The following is a 16,817-nucleotide window of genomic DNA, read 5'->3' on the forward strand; positions in this document are numbered from 1 at the left end:
TAACACATAATGAAATTAGCAAGAATATTTCAAAGAATTTAAAAATCAAGACAATGAATGAACAGGCTGCTCTGTTTCTGTGTGGGCTAGAATTTAAGAGAGACCTCTGCTCTTCCTCCTGCTCCTGAAGGTGACTTATGTGCTGTGTGACCTTGTAAAAGTCACCTTGCCTCTCTGGTCCTGTCTCCTCCTCTGTAAATTGGGGACAATGATAGTCTCCAGTTCCTGGGCGTGTTGGGAGGATGAAATAAGCCCATCTGCCCTAGTCCTCTAGCTGCCACCCTGGCCCCATCCGTCCTTCCCACAGCAGCCCCCAGAGGGCGCCTGTGAGCACCTTTGTCAGGTCTTGGCCCTTCTCAGCGCCCAGCTCTCCAGGCGGCCACCTCCCTTGGTGGGGTGGGGAGCAGCGGGATCCAAGTCCTCCACGTAGCCCACAAGGCCACACGGCTGTACACGACCTGCCCCTCCTAGATGTCACCTCCTCCCTCCCTCCCTCCCCTCCAGCCAGAAGGGCCTCCTAGCTGTTCCTCCAACAGGTCAGACATGGCTTGCCCTAGGACCTTTGCACTGGCTGTTTCCTCTGCCCGGATCGTCCCCACCCCAGCCCACCCGGTTTTTTCCATAGCCAGTTCCTTCTCTTCCTCCAGATCTCGGCTCCAACACCACGTCCTCAGAGAGGCCCTCTCTGGCACCTGGGCCAAAGGTCCCTCTCCTGAGACACTCCCATCACCTGGCCCGGTTATCTTGCTTCCTTATTTGATGACTCACTCGCTACTCCCCTCTCCTCCACCTCCAACTGCACCCACTGCCTGGGGAGATCCTGGCAGGCCCTCAATCCATGTTGGCCAGATGAGCCAAGTATTCCCTGCCACTGTCGCGATGTGCAGCTGGCTCTTACCTCCAAAACCCCGTCCTGCCCCACGCACCCCAGACCCTATCTCAGGCTTTCCTCCCCCAGGTTTCACTTCATCTTTCTGGAGGCTGGGGGCAGAGCCCTCACAAAATCTGAGTCAGCCACTAAAAGCAAGTGGGGAATGACAGCCTGGGTGAATCATACCAGGCCTGCCCTCTGGGGCGGCAAGCACCGAAGGAAAGGGCATGCAAAGTCAATGTGCAAATCAGACAGTGGGGCGAAGGGGGCCTCCCGCTGTTTGGCTCAGCCCTCCCAAATTCGCCTCCCTGGGCTCTCCCATCATTTCCTCCCTTGGAAGTTTGGCTTCTTCAATCGTAATCTCCCCAGATCCAATCCATGACTTTTGGGACCAGAATTCACCTCTTTGGGCCTCAGTTTTCCCCACCTGGACAATGGGCCCAACCATAGAAGCTTCTACCCCCGGAAGTCGTTTGGGGAGATTAAAATATGCTTAGATTTTTAAAGCCCCCAGAATCGTGAAGTGGGGAGTGCTCGACAAATTCTATTCTCAAGAAAAGACGAATCCCCTCCCTGTCAAGTATGCAGCTAATAGCCCTTACACTGTCCCTGGGGTTGCAGTGTTAGGAACAACTTACTGATGACCTTGAAACACAGGAATCAAACCCACTCCTGAGAGGTGAAGACACTTGCCCCAAATCACACAGTGGGATCTGAGCCCAGCCTTGCTGAGGGCATCAAGGCACACTCATCACACACCCCCACCCCCAAAAGCGCTGCAGCCGGAACTGCTAAATACCCCCCACTCTCTTTTCTCTCCATCTCCTCTAGTATTAGAAGTAGTTTTAGTAAATAAAGCCCATGGCCCCTCAGAAGACTGCATTTCCCAGTTACCCTTGCAGCCGGAAAGGAGCCGTGTGACATGCTCTGCCCAATGAAATCAGTAAATACCGGAAACTTCTGGTTCACGCGATTCATGAGGAGAAATGTGTTTTTCTCTTCGGTTTCCCTTTTTTTGGACAGTAGGCATGTTTTTATCTTTACAAATCGCCTAGCAGAGGCGAACAGCGCTAGAGAAACATTCAATAAATATTTATTATCATTAAAACACAGTGCTGCTGTCCCCGGCCCATTCCCTACCACCATCATCCAGACAGTCTGTCAACACCAGGTCCAATCCTGGCCTCCCCGAGAGCCAGAAAGTCATCGGGGCCCATTTTGCACCATTTCCTGAGGCACAGAGGTGTCCCCAGCCATGTCCGGAAAGTAGCAGATGACCCCATCTCCTACTGCATCCCCTGAACACGGGGGTGGGGGGGTCTCCAAGATCCAGCCCGGAGCGGGTCTGAAGTCAAGGTCCTCAGGCTTTGCCACTCGGTCGTTCCGCTTCCTGGGTCTGATCCTCGGGCGCCGGGGCCCCTCTTTGGTTCCACATGTGGTTGTTGAGCCCCAGCTGCACCATCTGTGCGTGGTGGATGATGAGGGGCTGCAGCCCCGGGCTCTGAGGGGACACAGGTGAGGCTTGCGGGAAGACCGGAGGCTGCGGGAAGGTTGGGCTGGGGGTGCCAGCCAGCCACGGAGGCAGGGGTGGTGGCTGATAGCTGGGCCAGGTAGGAAAGGGTGGCTGGGCTCCCAGGGGCCCCGGGGCCCCAGACGGCAACTGAGTCCCAAATGTCATGTGGCTCGAGAAAGCTGCCTGGAGCTGCTCCATCTGCGCCTGCCAGGCCGAGTAGGTCTGGACGTAGGCAGCGTGTGCAGCGCCCACCGCAGCCGCCCGCTGCCGCTCACCCTCCAGGTGCTGGCGCCGCTCCCGCAGGGCCCGGGCGTCCTGCTCCTTCCTCCAGTTGGCCTTGCGAGCCCGCAGCTTGTGAGGCTTGAAGGTGTTGGCTACCTTTCTGGCAAAGATCTGGGAGTGCTCGTCCAGCCACACCACCCCCATGAGCAGGCTGGCAGTGTCGGGGCTGAGCTGGGCCAGGGAGCTCTCCAGGGGCAGGAACGGGACCACGCAGTCCTGCCACCCTGGCCGAGTGAGGCTGCTCATCAGCGACTGGCTCAGCTGGTGCTGGCTCAGGCAGCAGTCGAAGTTGGCAGTGAGCAGCAGGACGGTGAAGGCCGAGTGGTCTATGGCGTCCTGCAGGCAGCGCAGGCTGCTGCGCCCAGGCACCTGGAAATCCTCGCAGAAGGTGGCTCCGTCGGGCACACCCAGGGCCTCGAACTTCTCCCGGACACGCAGGGCAATGTGCTCATCCGCCTTGGCGTGCAGGACCACGAAGTTAAAGAACTGCTGCTCTGACGGCTCGAACTCGGGAGAAGGGGGACACGGGCTCGAGGAGGAGGCCGGGTGAGCTGAGCGAGGAGCCGATAGGGAAGGGTTGGGCGGGGATGTCTCGGGGGCGGAGGAGGTGGGTGGGCACGGCTGGGCTGCTGGGGAAGGAGTATCTTCCACGGGAATTTGTAGTGGCACCTGGTCCTCAGCGGGGCAAGTGTTTCTGCAGGGCGAGGGGAGAGAGGTGGGGGCCAGTGTCACTTCCGTACATTCCACTGGGTAGTGGGTGCTGGTGCCTGGAGCCTCAGCGGCGTTGGACGGGCCAGCGGGGCTTGCATCTAAGGCCGCCTCAGGCAGCCCGGGGGCTGGGCTATCGGAGGGCACCAGGGTGTTAGCAATCTCCTCCGACGTGGGCCAGCTCATCTCCTCGGGCTCCTGGAAGCCTGCGGGGACAGGCTCGGGCTCCGGGGGCTCATCGCACAGCCTGCTGGGACCACGGGGGCTGTGGTGCTGGCCGAGGAGGGCCATGGTGGGCGACTGGCTAATTTCCAAGTTGCTGGCCAGGGAAGCCGGGCTGCCGGTGGACCGGAGGGAGCAGCCTCTGCTCCAGCCCAAGGGGTCCTCGATGGGCCGAGGATGGCTGCGCATCACAGAGGGCGAGGCGGAGGACGGCGGGAGGCAGCCCAGAGCAGAGTGGAGCGGCTGGAAGTCCCCCGGGACCCCCATGATGTCCCACCCGCACCGGTTCCGGGCCTCCTCCTGGAGCTCCCCAAGCTGGGGGTCATCCCTGGAGCTGAAAACATGGAGGGCTGCCCGGTAGGCCGCGTCCCGCATGGGGGCCGGGCACAGCTTCTCCTCGGCGAGCAGGTGGTACAGCCGGGCCACGGCCCAGGATACGTCGGGGGGCTCCTCCGTGGCCTCAGCACTGCTGCCCATGCCGGCCCACTGGCGGGCCACCAGCTGGGCCACCGCGTCCACCTGCAGGGCCTCCAGGGAGAGCCTGGCCTCGGTCTCCTGGCCCAGGGTCAGGAGCACCATGGCGTGCAGGAGGTCCGCCCCCCGCCGGCCGGGGCGCAGGGTCTTCAGCTTGTGCTTCAGATGCAGGAGCTTGTCCTGGCCTGCCCTGCCCAGAATGCGAAAGGCACCGGAGAGCGACGGGCCCGTGCCGGCCATGGGCAGGCTGGGTGCGGCCTCCGATGGCAGGAGAAGCGCTGGCTGGTGGAGGCATGATCCACACCCCTGCCTCCTGCACGCCCGGCGTCCCCTACCCGCTCACCATACCGGACTCCAGGGAACTATGGGAACAGACCTGTGGGGAGCAGGAAAGACATGGTCACCACTGGGGGCGGGGGTGGGGGGAGCCTGGGAAGCAGCCCAGACACGCACCTGCCTGCAGAGGCCACCATGACCTCTCCCATCAGGAGGACCCTGGGCAAGACGTGTCCCCGCCCCCAACGTGTTTCCTCCTCTTGCGAGAGGATCTCAGCCGCCACTTGCCTGGCGTCACCCAAGAGGTAGATACTGCTATCCCCCATTTGCAAATGAAGAAAGTGAGCCAGAGAGGTGGAGTCCCTTGCTCAAGTCACACAGTCAGTGAGTGACAGCTGGGATCGGAACCCCAGCCGTCTGGCTCCAAAGGGTGTGTGCCTGACCGCCAGACTCCACTGCCTACGACGGTAATAAACCCACTTAGATTGTCTCAAGGAACTGAGCTGTGTTCCTGTATGGAAAGTTCTGGGTCCGCTGACTGGAAGTCAGCAGGGGCTCAATACGTGTTTGAGAGGAAAGCAGTCTGCCTCCTGGATGGCCCCCCGAGCCCCACACCCTGGCTTTCCCGGCCGTAGGTAGTCTTTCCAACACGGCCAGAGCTGATCTGATCGAGAGAGAACGGCAGACCGGATGGGGTGTCACTCATAACATTACGTTAGAAAACACACTGGCTTTCTTCTGAGTCACTCTCTCTATGTTTTTATTTTTAAATATATTTTTATTGATTTCAGAGAGGAAGGGTGAGGGAGAGAGAGATAGAAACATCAATGATGAGAGATAATCATAGACCAGCTGCCTCCTGCACGGCCTCCACTGGGAATCGAGCCTGCAACCCGGGCATGTGCCCTTGACCGGAATCGAACCTGGGACCTTTCAAGTACGTAGGCCGACGCTCTATCCACTGAGCTAAACCAGGTAGGGCTCTATATGTTTTTACTGATTTTAGAGAAAGATGAAGGGAGAGAGAGAGATAGAAATATCCATGAGAGAGCAACATTGATTGACTGCCTACTGCATGCCCCCTACTGGAGATCAAGCCAGCAACCCCAGCATGTGATCAAACCAGTGACCTCTTAGTTCATGGGTCAATGCTCAACCACTAAGCCACACTGCCAGGAGCAGGTCCATCCTTGCTGCTTGACAGTCGCTGAAGCGAAGAAACATCTGCACAGCATATGTTTCAAGGGACTTGGCGTATATGGCATACTGTTCTTAATATGTTTGCTCCCCTTCTTGGCGCTATGTGTTTTAACCAAGGTCACCTCTCCGAGAAAGGTTGTTTCCCCAGGTGGGGATTTTTCCCTGAAGTTAAGGAGGGAATAAAACCCCTTAACTAAATGCCAGGCAGGTAGTTAATCACTTTAACTACGAACAATCACCCTTAAGCTACATAATCTTTACTCCCTGGAATGGAGATAAGAAACGCCCTAACCTTTGGAATAGAAATTGATAGGATTAAAATCAACTGGTATAAATACAGATGTAACAAGACAACAGAAGACAGAACCTAGAGACAGAACCTAGTGAGAGAACATGGCAAAAGATCCTGGCCAGAACCTGGCTACAGAACTTGGCTGGAGAACCTAGACAGAACATGGTGGGAGAACCTGGATAGAACCTGGCTGGAGAACCTGGCTGGAGAACCTGGCTAGAGAACCTGGCGACCGAACCTGGCTGGAGAACCTAGCGAGAGAACATGGCAAGAGAACCTGGACAGAACCTGGCTGGAGGTCATACACAGAACTTGGCTGGAGATCCTGGACAGAACTTGGCTAGAGATCCTGGCTAGGCTGCTGATCAACTGAATGCTATCTCCGTGTCATTCCTTCATCGCCAACTCCGTCCACACCTTTGGGGACCTCTGGACCTGCTGGGGTTGGACCCCAATACCACACCAGCCGGGCTCAGTCACTCTCTTTTTCTGTCATGTGCCAGGGGTAAACGATGCTGTGAGCAGCCCTGTGGAGGGGCCTACAGGGCAAGGAACTGAGGCCCCCTGGCACCAGCCACAGGGGGAGCTGGCTTGGACTCCAGCCCCAGGCAAGTCTTCAGATGAAGCAGCCCAGCTGACAGCTTGACTGACCTCATGAAAGAATCCGAGACAGAACCACTCACCTATCTGCCCCTAGATGCCTGACCCTCAGAAACTGTGCGAGATCCTATGTGTTTGTTGATTTTAAGCCACAGAGTTCTGGGGTGATTTGTTACACAGCTGTATGTAGCTAACCGATACAAATAGCATTATTAATATGGTGCACTAACCATCACTGCATGCTGGCTCTACGCCTAACAGCGTTGCCATTCCATATGGAGGCCATGTCCTCTTCTCTCTATTTCTCAAAAATGCCATGCTGATTCCCACTTCAGGCTCTTTGTAGGTGCTGTTTCCTCTGCTTGGAGCACCTTATCCCCAGACCTTTGCCTGGGGGACCTTTCTCTCAAAACTCACTCTCAGGTCCCATGGCATCACCTCAGGTACCATGGAGCCCTCCACCACCACATAAGCTCCCATACCAGTCTGTCTCTCCCTAGCACCCATGATGAGAATCTACAGCCTAGAGCAGAGCTTCTCAACTAGGAACAACTCCTTCCCCCAGGGAGCACTGGGTGATGTCTGGGGACATTTCTGGTTGTCAACACTCTGGAGAAAGTGCCCTATCGTCATCGAGTGGGTGGAGGCTGCTCAACACCCCACAGTACCCAGCACAGTACATAGCACAGCCCTCCAGAGAGAATGATCTGGCCCCAAATGCTGCTGAGTCCTGATTTTGAGGGACCCCAGTCTACGATTCAGGATTTCTTTTCTTTTTTAAATATATTTTATTGATTTTTTTACAGAGAGGAAGGGAGAGGGACATAGAGTTAGAAACAACAGTGAGAGAGAAACACTGATCAGCTGCCTCCTGCACACCCTTCACTGGGGATGTGCCCGCAACCAAGGTACATGCCCTTGACCGGAATTGAACCCGGGACCCTTCAGTCCGCAGGCCGACGCTCTGTCCACTGAGCCAAACCAGTTAGGGCTGATTCAGGATTTCTTAACAATCCATTTGAAGCAGACGTCATATGGTCCCACCGGGCACCAGGGCCAGGGTCGGTGTACCCAGGAAGGTCAGCGCAGGGCAGAGAGAGCATGGGGCGTGCCGGCCTCTGGGAGTGGGGGCACAGGGGGCATGACTGAGCAGACAGGAGTGGTGCAGAGCAGAAAGGCGCACTGGGGAGAAGGATGTAAGGAAGTACGCGGCTGCCTGGCTGTTTCAAAAATGGAAATAGCCTCACATGTTGAAATGCTGATGGGGAGAAGGAAATAGCAGAGACCCAAACGGTGGAGCTGACTTCCTAGTGTGGGGGACAATCAACAGTGAGTCTAGTCTGCTACCACCAGGACTGGTGCATAGTAGGGGCACAAGTCACTCCTTTTTGGCTAATTAAGAAATGTTACAAGCCCTAGCCGGTTTGGCTCAGTGGACAGAGCGTCCAAAGGGTCCCGGATTCAATTCCTGTCAGGGGCACGTACTTCAATTGCAGGCTCCTCCCAGGCTGGGCCCTAGTTAGGGCACATGCAGGAGGCAACAGTCAATGTGTTTCTCTCATATCGATGTTTCTCTCTTTCTTTCCCTCTCTCTTCCACTCTCCCTAAAAATCAATGGAAAAATATCCTTGGGTGAGGATTAAAAATATATAAATATAAATATAAATATAAATATAAATATAAATATAAATATATATACAGGCAGTCCTCGGGTTACGTCAGACTCCAATGTACTTCGTTTCGTAGTTACGTCACCATCTCCCATTTATTTATAAAAAAAAAAGTTTTGTCATTTTGACGTATGTACGTATGTGCTTCATGTTTCTTATTATTTATTTACCACAAGTAAAGGTCAGGAATTGTTATCTTTCTTTTAATTTTTTTTTACTGTTTCGCTTCATGACTGCTGTGTATGTGCTCCGTGTGAGTGACGTAGGTGCTTATGCAGGTGGGTTCCGACTTACGGCGAAAATCGCCTACTCGCCGTAGGATCGGATCTCCGACATAACCCGAGGACCTACTGTGTATATAAATGTTACAAGACCTGGAAGGCAAAACATAACCAGACTGCCTCGGAAAGATGTATAGGAAACCGAAGGGACAGTTATTCAATAAGTGTTTACTGAGCACCTACTACGTGCTGGCCCCTTCCCACGCCAGGCCGGAGGGGAAGCTATCTGAATCTACATTTGGCACACACTCCTGGGACCTTTCAGTTTTTGCTTATTGTCTTGGCTGTGGGCTCCATGGGGGCACTACTTGGTCCCTACTGTGTGCCCAGCATGCTGAACAGTGTCCCCTGGCAGACAGCAGGTACCTCATCACCGTTTGTTGGAGATCTAATGTTTGCCCCTTTTTCAAGGAGTAAACAGAGACCGGAGCAGTTGCGGGAACTTGCCCCACTCACCTACCCACCCCCAAACTGTGGAAGCCACACGGGAGCCCTCCAGCCGGCCTGTCACACTGGTACCCCCCTCCCCCAGCCCCCTGCCTCAGCCACCTGAGAAGGAGGACAGACCTGTCCATCCGCCTGGGCTCGATGGCCACCGCCTGGGGCCACCTGGGCTCTGACTGGTGCCAATGCCAGCGCGGGGCAGACTTGCAGCGGCCCCTAGTGCCAATCCCGCAGGCCCCTCGGAAAGGGATGCGAGGGGAGGGGCCGGAGATTCCAGATCTCAGCTGGCCCAGGGTGGGCCAGGGATCTACCGTGGGAGAGGGATTCTGGGGTCCCTGGGAAAGGTGGGGATTCAGGGCTCGGAAGGGGCTGGGAGGAGGGCCAGAGGCTGGGACAGAGAAAGCTCGGAGATTTCGGAAGAAATCAGACACACGGGGGAGAAGTGGGAGTGGGGGAGATCAGGAAGGCTAGGAAGAGATCTGGGGGATTGGGAAGAACGCAGGGGAGTTGGAGAGAAATTCAGGGTGTGGAAGAAATGGGGGTCTGGGGAGGACCTGAGTCACCGGGAGGGGAGCTGGAGCCTTAGGGGTGGGAAGGGGGAACGCAGCGCAGGGACGCCAGAAGCTCTGAGGGCGGGGGCAGCGGACTTCGAACCTAAGCGAGGAGCCCGGACGTCCAGCCATCAAGGCGCCCAGCTACCTACGTGCGCCCCGCCACGCGCCCCGCCCTTCCCCAGCGGCCCTCTCGCCCCCTCTGCACTCACCCGGAGCGGCCCGCACCCCTTCTTCACTGTCCCGGGCGGCCGGGGCGCCGCTCGCGTCTCGGGGCCAGGGTCTGCGGGCGCACGGCCTGTCGGCGGTGCCCGCGGAGGGCCGAGCGCGGAGGGCGCGGGGACTGGACGGTCCGCCTTCGGGGCCTCTGCCCGCCCTTTCCGGGGCGGGAGAGGGAGGGAGGGGAGGAGGGGAGGTCACGCTTTTCCAGCGGAACCGGGAAAGTCCCCGAGACGCCCCGCCGCGCCCCCGTCCTCTGCCCGGCGCGCTGCCCCGACGGCAGTTTGGGCACTTCCGTTACGCGGCGCTCTGGGGACCACAACTGGGGGACAAGAGGGCCAAAGTCCTGCCCTGGGGAAGGGGGCACAGTCTAGCGAGGGGGGACACAATTTAAAATTAGGTCATCTGCATTAGTGATCGGGACTGTCCAGGAAATAGAACAGGGGCTGGGAAAATTGTAGCGGGGGCGAGGGGGGGGGGCGCCCCAAAATCAGGAGGGAGGGAATCCTGGCCATCCAGGAGGAGTTTGGGGAAACCTATGTGTTGGGGGGCGGGGTAGCAAGATGGCATATCTTGAAGCTGCAAACACGACTTTTTAAGAATTCGCAGGGGCCCTAACCTTTTGGGTGTCCAGCTAAGAGGCTACTCGGGGCCATCATACTTTTAGGGGCACACAAAAGTGTTTTCATTTCTTTTTCTTTCTTTTTTTTAAAATGAAACTTTCATTTGAGAGGGGATATCTTTTTTTAAAATATATTTTATTAATTTTTTACAGAGAGGAAGGGAGAGGGATAGAGAGTTAGAAACATCGATGAGAGAGAAACATCCATCAGCTGCCCGCAACCAAGGTACATGCCTTTGATCAGAATCGAACCTGGGACCATTCAGTCCACAGGCTGACGCTCTATCCACTGAGCCAAACCAGTTAGGGCTTATTTCTTTCAAAATCAGAAAAAAAAAAAAAAAGAATAGAATAGAATTGCAGCCTGGATTATATTCGTCTTTATACCAGTGCTTTTGTAACATGTCATTTATTATTTATTTGTTTGTTTAAATGAAGAAAGGGGCCCACAAATTTATAAATGTCTTTGCCTGGGCCCCTTTGTCTGCCGGGAGAATCCAGGAGCCTCTTCTCAAAGTAACATTTGTAGATTCATAAAACAACATACAGGGGGGACAAAGAACATTATATTGAAATGCACTTACGTATTTTTTAAAACAAATTAGTAATCCGTCATCAGATGAATGGATAAACAAAATGTGGTATATCAATTCAATGAACTACGTGTTGTTCAGCCTCATAAAGGAAGTTCTGACACCTGCTACAACATGAATGAAACCTGAGGACATGGTGCTCAGTGACATAAGCCAGACACAGAAGGACAAACACTGTGTGATCCCACTCATAGGAGGTCCCTAGAGGAGTCAGATCCACAGAGACAGGAAGTAGAGGGTGCGAGCCAGGGCCTGGGGACGGGGAGGGGCGGAGGAGGGGGAGTTAGTGTTTAATGGGGCCGGGGTTTCAGTTTGGAAGATGAACAAGTTTCAGAGATGAGTGATGGGGATGGTTGCACCACAATGTCAATGTACTGAGCTGTGCCCTTAAAAATAGTAAGATAGTAAGTTTTATGTTAAGTATATTTTACTATAATTTTAAAACTTAAAAAAAACGTGTAAGACAATCACTTTAAAAATACTTTTGAAAGAGAGCTAGACTGAAACACACAACACTTAGGGATACACCTTTATCACCATGTTCACTAAGAAGATCTAATAGCTGCAGTGACGTTGCAAGGGTGAGGAGGGTCCGCTGAATTTCGAGCCACCTGATGTGAGAATACCTGTGGTTTTCAATTAGGGACAAAGTCACAGAGCCTGCTGTTGTCTCCTTTCATAATTAAGGAAGTGATAAATAGTGGTTAGAGTCAGTGAAAATAAAGATGTGCATTACCCCCGCCCCCCAGCAGTTCATGGACCCCCTGAACTCCATCATCAGGTTCCCTAAAAGGTCCATGGATCTCAGGACAAAAAAGTTCACCTAAAGGTTGGGGCAGGGGCGGGGCTGCAAAGGAAGTTATATGGATGCAAACTCCCCATGGGGCCCTTGCTTAATGCCTGACTCTGGTGAGGGAGAAGTTTTATTGAACACCTACTGTGTGCTGGGCATGGGCTGGCTTTGGGGATACATCGGGAAGAAAGCAGTGGTGCCTGCCTTTGGGGCTTCTGGAGCTGGAGAGGAAGGGTACATTAAACCCACCTTCCCATATCTCTCTCCCCGCTGCCCCACCATCACCAACTTCTGGTACCTGCTCCCAAGCCAAACACATCTGATTCATGTCTTAACCTTTCCAGGTAGGTTTGAATGTGCCCATTTTATAGGTGAGAAAACTGCGGCTCAGAGGAAGTAACAGGGCTGGAACATGCTGGCTTCCAGGGGAAACCCTGAGCTCCAGATGGAAAAATCTACCACCTGCATTCAGGTTGCCCACCTCCCTGTTTCAATGAAAGTAGAAACACATTCCAGTTGAGGTCTAGGTTCCCACCCAACTTTCCTTCTTCCTGCACCAGAAAGGTGGCCCTCCACTTGGGTGCCCATTCCTTTAGTTTTGCATGCATTTACACAAATCCATTGATGTGATACTTATTTTTAATAATGAATAATGATTTTTTAAAAAAAATTGATTTTGAGAGAGAAACATAGATTTGTTGTTCCACTTACTGATGCCTTCATTGGTTGTTTCTTGCATGTACCCTGACAGGGGATTGAACCTGCAACCTTGGTATATCAGGACGATGCTCTAACCAACTGAGCTACCTGGCCAGGGCTGATAAGTGTGATATTTAGTGTTCTTCAGTCTGGTTTGGCTTTATAATTCATATCTTCCAGAAGCCAGCAAACTTTGTTTCCGTAAAGGATCAGATAGTGATTATTGTCAGCATTACTCACCAGACCATCTATGTTATAACTATCTGACGCTGCCCTTGTAGCAGTCACAGATGTATCAGTAAATGAGGGTGGCTGTGTGCCAATGAAACTTTATTTAGGAAATCAGGCAGCAGGCTGGACAGTGGCTGTAGTTCACTGACTCTGGACATAGATGGCATCAACATTTAGCTTTATTCCATTGACATCTCTAACATTTTTCTAATCCACCATATGTAGCCCAATCTTGTTCTTTTGAAGTGTTATGTTCTCACTAAGCATGGCTGTATCACAATTTACTGAGTCCCCTGTCCTTGGACATGCTGGCTGCTTTCACTGTTCCCCAATAACAGGCATTGCTACCTTTCGAGGTGGTGGGTCAGGGTCGGGGGATCTGAGTGCTGAGTTCAAATCCTCACTCTGACACTGACTAGCTGTGAGATGGGCCAAGGGCCAGCCCCTGAGCTATGCCTGTCTCCCTCCCTGTAACATGGAGATGGTGACTGCACCTTTCAACAGCGTTTCCGCAGGGCAGCTGCCGAGAAGGGGAACTTCTGGGACTCCTCCTCCGACGTGGAAAGGATACATTCTCGCTCTTACTAAATACTACTGATTGTTCTCCAAATCGGTCCTGGTAGCACTCCCACTGGAAGTGAACAAAGGGCTCATTTCCTCCATCCACACTGCATGTTACTTTCACTTTTTTAATTGGTGTTGAATTCATAGGTGCTATAGTATATAAATCTTAAATGAACTGCTCAGTGGATTTTTGCATATGTACACACTCCCTGTAGCCAACACCCAGATCGTGATGTAGGGGTCATTTCAGCCTCAAGAAGTCCCCAACATCCAGCCGGTGTGGCTCAGTGGTTGAGCGTTGACCCAGGAACCAAGAGGTCACCAGGGCACATGCCTGGGTTGTGGGCTCGATCCCTAGTGTGGGACATGCAGGAGGCAGCCAGGCAATGATTCTCTCCCATCATCATGTTTCTGTTTCTCTCTCCCTCTTCCTTCCTCTCTGAAATCAATAAAAATGTATTAAAATAAAAAAGAAGAAGTTCCTATCCACCCCTTCCTCATCATTACCCACAGGGCAACCACTGTGGGGATTTCTCTCATCATAGTTTAGTTTCACCTTGTCTTGAACCTTCATTGCAATGGGACCAGAGTGTGGATTCTTGTGTCTGGCTTCTTTCGCTCAATATCATACTTGTGAGTTTCATCCATACGGTTATAAACATCGAAAATTTATCCTTGTTCCTTGCTACATGGTATTCCACAGATGAATCCACCCTGTTTTGCTTATCTATTCTCTTCTGGGTGCACACCTGGGTTGTGCTCCAGTTGGGAGCTGTTATGAATAAAGTGGCTGAGAACATTTGGGGGCAAGTTTTTTGTGTGGACATTTGCATAGCACTTGGCTACAAATACAGGAATGGGGCTGCTAAAACATAGGGGAGGTGTCCCAGTTGCTTTTTATTTTTTTAAAAAAAATAGATATCTTCATTGATTTCAGAGAGGAATGGGAGAGAAAGAGATAGAAACATCCATGATGAGAGAGAATCATGGGTCAGCTGCCTCCTGCACGTCCCCTACTGGGGATCGAGCCCACAACCCGGGCACGTGCCCTTGACCAGAATCAAACCTGGATCCTTCAGTCCACAAGCCGACACTCTATCCACTGAGCCAAGCCAGCCAGGGCCCCAGTTGCTTTTTAAATAGGCTTTGTAAATCCTTGCCCATCAGACCCAGAGCCCTCAGGAGGAAGCGACATTGCCCTGTCCTTGCTAATGAGAAAGCATAGGTCATTTCAGCCCTTTAGTGGGCCTGGGCCTGGGCCTGGGCCTGGGACGGGGTGGGGGGAAGCAAAGGCCCCCTCTCACTTCCATGCCTCAGTTGTGGACAGACATCATGCTGGTTCGTCCCACTGCTCCAGGATCAAGCATCTGCTATCCTGGCCCCAACATCTCCATTGCAATCCACTGCTGGAGATGTGCCCCACCATTAGCCTTCAGCGTGGCACAGTGATTACAGTTACTGTAGCAAAGCGCATTGCAGCTTTTCAATCTTGGGAGGAATAGTTCATCTAAGCAGCAGATATAACAGGAAGCACAGCAGAGGGGTCTCAAGCAGAGGCTGGCAAGCATTTCCTACAAAGCATGGGAGAGTGAACATTTTTGGCTTTGTGGGCCATGGACTTGGCCAAAGAGATCTTCCCTCTTCCCATCCCACTCTCTAAGATAGAGGGGATGGCCCTAGCAGGTTTGGCTCAATGGATAGAGCCTTGGCCTGCGGACTGAAGGGTCCTGGGTTCCATTCCCGTCAAGGGCACATGTCTGGGTTGCAGGCGCAATCCCCAGTAGGGGGCGTGCAGGAGGCAGCCTGTCGTTGATTCTCTCTCATCATTGATGTTTCTATCTCTCTCTCCCTCTCCCCTCCTCTCTGAAATCAATAAAAAAATAGATTTTAAAAAAGAAAAGCCTTCAGGCTCTGGCTGGGTAGCTCAGTTGGTTAGAGCGTTGTCCCAATACTCCAAGGTTGCGGGTTCAATCCCCAGTCAGGGCACACACAAGAAGCAACTAATGAATGCATACATAAGTGGAACAACAAATCAATGTCTCTCTCTCTCTCTCTCTCTCTCTCTCTCTCTCTCTCTCTCAAATTAAACGAACAAGAGAGAAAAGACAAGCCTACAATCGCTCATCAGAACAGGAATGAACACAGAAGAGCTGACAGGCTGCTGCCTGGGATGAATTACCCTCTAATTACGCCACAACTGACTTCATGAAACAATGTGGGAAAATGTGTTGAAAGCCACTAAGTTAGTGTTAACGTCTCACATGGCAATAGCTAATACATCCCATTTTGCAGAGGGGAGGGAGCAACGCTGGGCAGAAAGGGGAAGCTGGTCAGCCAAGCTCCTCCAGCAAGTTGGGGTACACGCAGACAGAAAAGAACCCCGACTTGCTTGCCAGGCCCTCATGGGCTGCAGGGCCAGCCAGTTGCCCCGGCGGAGACCCAGGTCCACTTATTGACCAGGAGACTTTGAGCAAGTTATGTGTTTTCCACCTGCCTCGGTTCCCCACCTATAAAATGGGAAGATTGGTGGCGGCTCCCCCAGAGGGTGAGATGCGGATGAGGCTGACATCCACCAAGGGCTCAGAACAGCACCTGACTGACTATGGCTATGCCCAGTACTGGCTGAGCATCATCAGTACGAACAGATTTGCTCCCTGCCAGATTGACAGCCCGCTTTGGGAAACCCCAGTGATTCATGTAAGCAAAAGGCAGGAAAATTAGTGTTTGGAATGAAACTAACTCAGTGGTTCTCACCCGGGGGTGTTGGGCAACTTCTGAGGGCACCTGTGGGGTCACGCCTGGGGAGGGGTTTCCTGGCATCGAGTGAATGGGGGCCCAGGATGCTGCTCAACACCCCACCTGCCCAAGACGGCCCCCCACAGAGAACGACCCAGACTCAAATGTGCGATGTGACCTGAGATAACCTGAGCTTCAGGCTCGATTATTCCACAATCTTTGCACCTGAAGCTGGATCTCAGGGGATGACACTGAGGGACAGAGAGGGAAAGGCCTCCACCTGCGTCCCACACCAGGGACCCATGTCCCACCACTGAGCTGGGTCAGGCATCGCCCAGACGGCACCTCGGAGCACAGACTGCCTGGCCCTCAGGACGGTGCAGCAAACAGAACGAGCAGATTTGTTGCGTTGTGGACGTGGCCGAGGGGAGGCAACCCTGCTCCCCGGCTGTGTGCTTCCATTTTGTCATCTGTAAGGTGGGGACACCTAACCTGTGTGAAGTGAATGCAACAGCCTGGGCCAGAGTGAGAAATGAGAGGATTCGGCTTCAGTGTTGTAAGCAAGGGTCAGTGGGAACACAGCCAGTGATTACAAGTGGACACGCTGGGTTCTATTCACTGGTAACTTCTTAAAAGAAATATTTTTATTGATTTCAGAGGGGGAAAGGGAGAGATAGAAACCTCAAGGATGAGAGAATCATTGATCAGCTGCCTCCTGCACACCCCCTACTGGGGATCGAGCCTGCAACCCAGGCCTGTGCTCTGACCAGGTATGGAACTGTGACCTCCTGGTTCATAGGTCGACACAACCACTGAGCCACTGCAGACAGGTTCACTGGCAACTTTTACTCTTTGCACCTGGTGGGAGTTCCCTGCAGCTGCTGTAACCAGTGACCACACACACAGAGGCTGAAAGAACCACAACACTTCACCTTACAGTCCTGGAGGTCAGAAGTCCGAAACGAGTCTTAGGGGC

At 53.3% G+C, this 16,817-nt stretch overlaps 1 protein-coding gene across 1 annotated transcript; it reads right to left on the bottom strand.

The window, feature by feature from the left end:
* Positions 1–1,947: 1,947 nt before the first annotated feature.
* On the bottom strand, positions 1,948–9,730 carry TICAM1 (TIR domain containing adaptor molecule 1). Its single transcript, XM_070413892.1, has 2 exons — positions 9,597–9,730; positions 1,948–4,446 (listed from the first exon to the last, which is right to left on the bottom strand). The coding sequence occupies exon 2, from the start codon at positions 4,308–4,310 to the stop codon at positions 2,232–2,234; it is 2,079 nt and encodes a 692-aa protein (XP_070269993.1). The 5' UTR covers positions 4,311–4,446; positions 9,597–9,730; the 3' UTR covers positions 1,948–2,231.
* Positions 9,731–16,817: the final 7,087 nt, after the last annotated feature.

Source organism: Myotis yumanensis, unplaced genomic scaffold, assembly GCF_028538775.1.
Source record: "Myotis yumanensis isolate MYYU_CA2020_CCGP unplaced genomic scaffold, mMyoYum1.0.hap1 SCAF_5, whole genome shotgun sequence".
NCBI classification, from domain to species: Eukaryota; Metazoa; Chordata; class Mammalia; order Chiroptera; family Vespertilionidae; genus Myotis; species Myotis yumanensis.

Coding starts and splice junctions, on each gene's coding strand:
- TICAM1 (XM_070413892.1), bottom strand. CDS start 4,310: ATGGCCGGCACGGGCCCGTCGCTCTCCGGTGCCTTTCGCATTCTGGGC.